General features: G+C 36.1%; 1 protein-coding gene across 1 annotated transcript; it reads right to left on the bottom strand.

Annotated features, from left to right (window-relative positions):
* Positions 1-452: 452 nt before the first annotated feature.
* On the bottom strand, positions 453-4303 carry LOC125196132 (beta-galactosidase 15-like). Its single transcript, XM_048094513.2, has 15 exons — positions 4127-4303; positions 3829-4037; positions 3686-3752; positions 3513-3605; positions 3258-3401; positions 3066-3154; positions 2891-2996; positions 2704-2791; positions 2512-2630; positions 2255-2416; positions 1976-2163; positions 1789-1889; positions 1587-1699; positions 792-1499; positions 453-708 (listed from the first exon to the last, which is right to left on the bottom strand). The coding sequence occupies exons 1-15, from the start codon at positions 4301-4303 to the stop codon at positions 595-597; spliced, it is 2478 nt and encodes an 825-aa protein (XP_047950470.2). The 3' UTR covers positions 453-594.
* Between the last annotated feature and the right edge of the window lie 480 nt (positions 4304-4783).

The following is a 4783-nucleotide window of genomic DNA, read 5'->3' as shown; positions in this document are numbered from 1 at the left end:
TACTTTATTCTCTCTACTTTATACACTTTTTACTTTATTTTCTCTACCTTTTTCTCTTTCTTACTTTTTTATCTATTTATTTAACACACCCAACATTGATTTCTTAAACTCCGTGCCGAAAAGTTTTGCCTCAATTATGAAAGAACGGAGGGAGTACTGTATAAGACATCGAAGATTTATACCATAACAAAAAAGAAATAGTAACACAGTTTGATGGAATTCTCAAATTGGACTCAAGATATTTTGAAATAAACTATTCCCGATTAAAGAATAAAGTCAACTGCTACTATTCTTTTTCAACCAAACTTTTAACTGATTGAACTAAAAGAATCTTGTTCAAGTCTAAGTACTATTATAAATTATAATCCACTTTTTGTATTTGATATACGTTGCTTTAGTAAGTATAAATGGCATCGAGGCGTAGAGCTTTACTTAAACAGAAGAGACGAAGATGCAAAAAAAGATAGAATTGGATTAAAACGGAAATTGTTTGAGAGAACAAAGCTAAAAACCAGCTACGAAATTGCAAGAAACATGAAAGAAAAGTAGAGAATAAACATCAATTGCAGCAAAAATATATACTTAGAAAAAAAACTATGAGCAGACAGCTTCCACCACAAGCCTCTTCCAAATCCCCTCCTCACATTCCGTCGCTCCAAACACACCCTCCGAAGCCTCAACTCTACACGTCTCTTTCCCAACACATTCCTACAAAATTAAAAAAATAATTAAAATTGTTATAATTAAAATAATTAAAATGAAGTCATATGTAAATAAATAACTAAATTCACCTGTAGAATAGAGAGTGCATCATTTGAAGATGTGCAAGACCCCTTCCGGAAGCTTCCACAACTCCCCCTCACATCCCCAAAACCGGCGAACCGGACCGCGGACACGGTCCGGCCGGGGCACGACAACTCCATGGTCCGGTTCTCGTGCGCGGCCCCGCAAACGCTCCCAACAATTTCCCGCCTAAACCCGACCCGAGTCGGGTTCCCACCAAATTCCTCAAAAAGCACAATCTCATTATCCCCGGCCTCGTTCAGAAAAGAATGGGGCACGTGGTAGAATCTCTGGGACGGCTCCTCGCACCCGGTCTGGCACTTCTCGGACGAGTACTTCCCGCGGTAGTCGCAGGCCTCCTCGTCCGAGCAGTTCCCAGCCAGGTAGCTCGGCCAGTAGCGGCCGAGGCTGTGGCCGTTCACCCACGCCTCGCCCTTTCCTAGGCCGAGCAAGTCGACCACGATCGGCTCCTCTCCCAATGGGGCCTTGAAGGCCGCTTTGTACCACGTCATGCTACGGTTGATCGGGAGGTCGTTTGATCGCGATATCGTTGAGGTCGGCTTGAAGAGTTTCTTGTCGAATCCTTGGAGTCCGGTCGTGTACGACCATTTGTGGCCCGATAGGTCCTTCGTGATGGTCTCGTCGTCGCGAGTGGTGATGATTTCGATCGGGCCGGGTAGGCCGGTCTTCACCGTGTCGAAGTGGGCCCCGTAGTTCTGAGAGGCGAAAAATTCGTTGTATTTAGATTAAAAAATAAAAGTTCGAGGGAAAAATCAGAAAATTTATGTATGTTAGTATGTTACCTTGAGTCCAACTGTGGCACTAAGTAATGAAATTTGGTTTCTCCCCTTTTTGAACTTCACTTTAGTCTCATAGACATTACCATTAGTAACGTCGTAGTTACCCCATTTAGAACCTATATATAATCATTTTCTAGCGTTATTAATCATTGTACTATAATTATTGGATAAATGAAAAATAATAGGATTAAATTGAAATACATACCAACATGTTTCCCATTGATGTAAACATGCAACACATTGCCTGTCCCATTGATTCTAAGGCTCATATTGTGGCTATACACAATGTCATTCTTCAAATCAACACTGCATTAAATTTGCAAAAAATATGTCACTATTTATACCAAAATATATTGAAAAAATAAAGTATACTCCTAAATAAATATACTAACCTTGTCATGTACCACAAATAATCACTAACATCATTCATAACCTTTTGGTCCAAGAGATGTTTAGTAGAAACATGGCCTTTTCCAAATTGCATAGTTTTGAATAATTCTTCACCTCTCCAACTCCATTGAAGAGGCTTCTCACCATCATCATCACTCTTTTTCACCAACACTGATGTTTGAGTGTTAACCTATATTTGGAGGTCACAAAATCAAATTTAATTTCATAGTAATTTTTATTATCGATGATCAGAAAGTGCTCGGTAATTCAATTTTACGTACCTTGGCCGTGTTGTACACTTCCTTCTTGCAATCCGGGAGTATGCTAACAGACCATGCTGGGATTTTGTACTCAACTCCTTCAAACTTGATTGTATGATCTGATGTGGAATTTTGGTTGCTGAAAAAACAACTTGAGTTTCCCTTGTAGGAATAAATGGTTGCCTGTAAAAAATCATAGATAAAATTAAATTCATTTTAAATTAATTAATTCAGTAATCGAATATTTTTAATATTTGGAAAAAATAAAATGTACTTACATTTACAGAGTTACCATATTGGATGGTTGAAATATTGCCATAAGTGAGAATTTTCTCAATAGAATGCAACACATCATGAAGCTCTTTCAAGTGACCATATTTTGGCTGGCTCAGGCTCCCTAGAATAGAACAAAATTAATTTAAAAAATGACAAATATCATTTAATACTATTAGCCAAATAAATATATTTACCATATTCATTGAGTGGGGCATCATAATCGTATGTTGTGGTAATGTACGGACCACCAGCAGTCCTTCCAAAATTGGTTCCACCATGGTACTAAAAATTAAAATATTAAATAATTGTGAGATAATTATAAAAATATAAATAACAATAATTGAAATCATTTCGAAAGAATTAATAATTAAAATTACTAACCATATAATAGTTATTGAGAGTTCCACCAGTTTGGAAAAACAGAGCAACACCAAATGCAACATCCTCAGCAGGTCTGTGTGGGTCTTTGTTACCCCAAGCTTTAAACCTATAATATTTAAAACAATTAATAAGAAATTTAAAAATATTTTAAATTAATTTATTCATTGGAACATACCATCCAAGCCAATTTTCTGTCCACATTTTGGGGCTATTTGCGTTATTTGGCACAAAATCGTGACAGTAGAAGCCGTTACAAGTGTTTATCTATATAAAATCAACGAAATAAATGGTTAGTCTATTGATTAGTTTATTTTAGTAAGTACAATATAATTTGAAATTTTTTTGGAAAGAAATAATTAGAACTTACCATAGGTTGGGGAGCATCATCTTGTTGGCACATAATCCATGGGACACCAATATTAAGAGACTCGGCCATAGTAGCGCACCAATTGATATATGTCTTGCCGGCGTCTCCATACGACTTCATAATATTTCCGTATTCATTCTCGATCTACACGTGCAAATCCGTATTCAATGACATTCCAAATTGGGTAAAGTTGCATACAAAAAATACCCAGAACACAACGAGTAATTAAACAGTAATACAAAAACAATTCAGTACCTGAGCAAGAATAATCGGGCCTCCTTGAGATGCAAATAGCTTCTCTTCCTTCACCATATCCACTATCAAAGTGGTGAAGTTTTGCATCTCATTCTACAAAATTTGAACATTTATTATTTCAAGTTTATCACTATTTGAAATAATTTATGTTAACAAAAAGGAAAAATAATTACCATAAATACTTCATTTGTCGTCCGAAGCTCAATACCAGGCATGTTATGCAACCAAACCGGAAACCCTCTATTAAACGAAAAATGGCGTTAAACAAGAACAGTGCTCACATATTATGCTCACAGAAATGTATATATATACGTACCCGTAGTTCCATTCGGCGCAAACATACGGTCCAATCCGAAGGATAACATATAAACCCTCATCTTGCACGGTTTTAATGAACTTAATAAAATCCAAATTTCCACTAAAATCATATTGCCTTCGAACTGGCTCATGTGCATTCCAAAATATGTATGTCTCGATAGTGTCTAATCCACCTTCTTTGGCTTTCTTGATCAAATCCGGCCACATCTAATCATCATTAATAACAAATGATTAAACACTAATTAATTAACACATAATACATAAAAAAAATGGATTGAAAATGTGTGTATATATACTTGAGTGGTGCTTCTTGGATAGTGAATTGAGCCGGAGATGATGATTCGCCGTTCGCCATCGATCTTGAGGGCCCTTCCGTCGTGAGAGACGTCGACGGCCGAGGCGGGTGCATTCAACCCTAGAATCACCGCCGAAATGAAGAGAGAAATGAACAAAATATTTGAAGAAATCGCCATTTTTTGAGTGTGTTTTGTGAGTGATATTGTGAATGAAAATGCACCATTTATATAGTGGTGATAATGGATAGGGTTTGACTCGAAATTAAATCTATTAGTTGAGATTCCATATATTTGAAAGCGGAAGTATCTCTGGAATTATCTCTGGAATTTTGAAGGTTGATTTGATTTGGAGGGAAATTTATGTATATCTTCTCATTTAATTTCAAATTATTTGGATTGGGATGGTAAATTAAGTGTATGGATTTGGATTGGGATATGGATATATTAGGTGATTAGATAATGACTAGGATGGCTGTTTGTATTAATTATTACTCCCAAAATAATCATAAGTTATATACTTTATTAGTTTTATGGGATTGGGATTCATTAAAATTTCTAATTAAATTAAAATTTTGAATTATTTGGTTGGGAATATTGGACGTGACATGTGCCTATATTTACTCGCAAAATTCTACTCCGTACAAATTAATGTTGGAA

This window comes from Salvia hispanica, chromosome 4 (genome assembly GCF_029641045.1).
Source record: "Salvia hispanica isolate PSC_SH4W2 chromosome 4, Shi_PSC_v1, whole genome shotgun sequence".
NCBI lineage: Eukaryota > Viridiplantae > Streptophyta > Magnoliopsida > Lamiales > Lamiaceae > Salvia > Salvia hispanica.
This window is presented reverse-complemented; position numbering and strand designations above follow the sequence as displayed.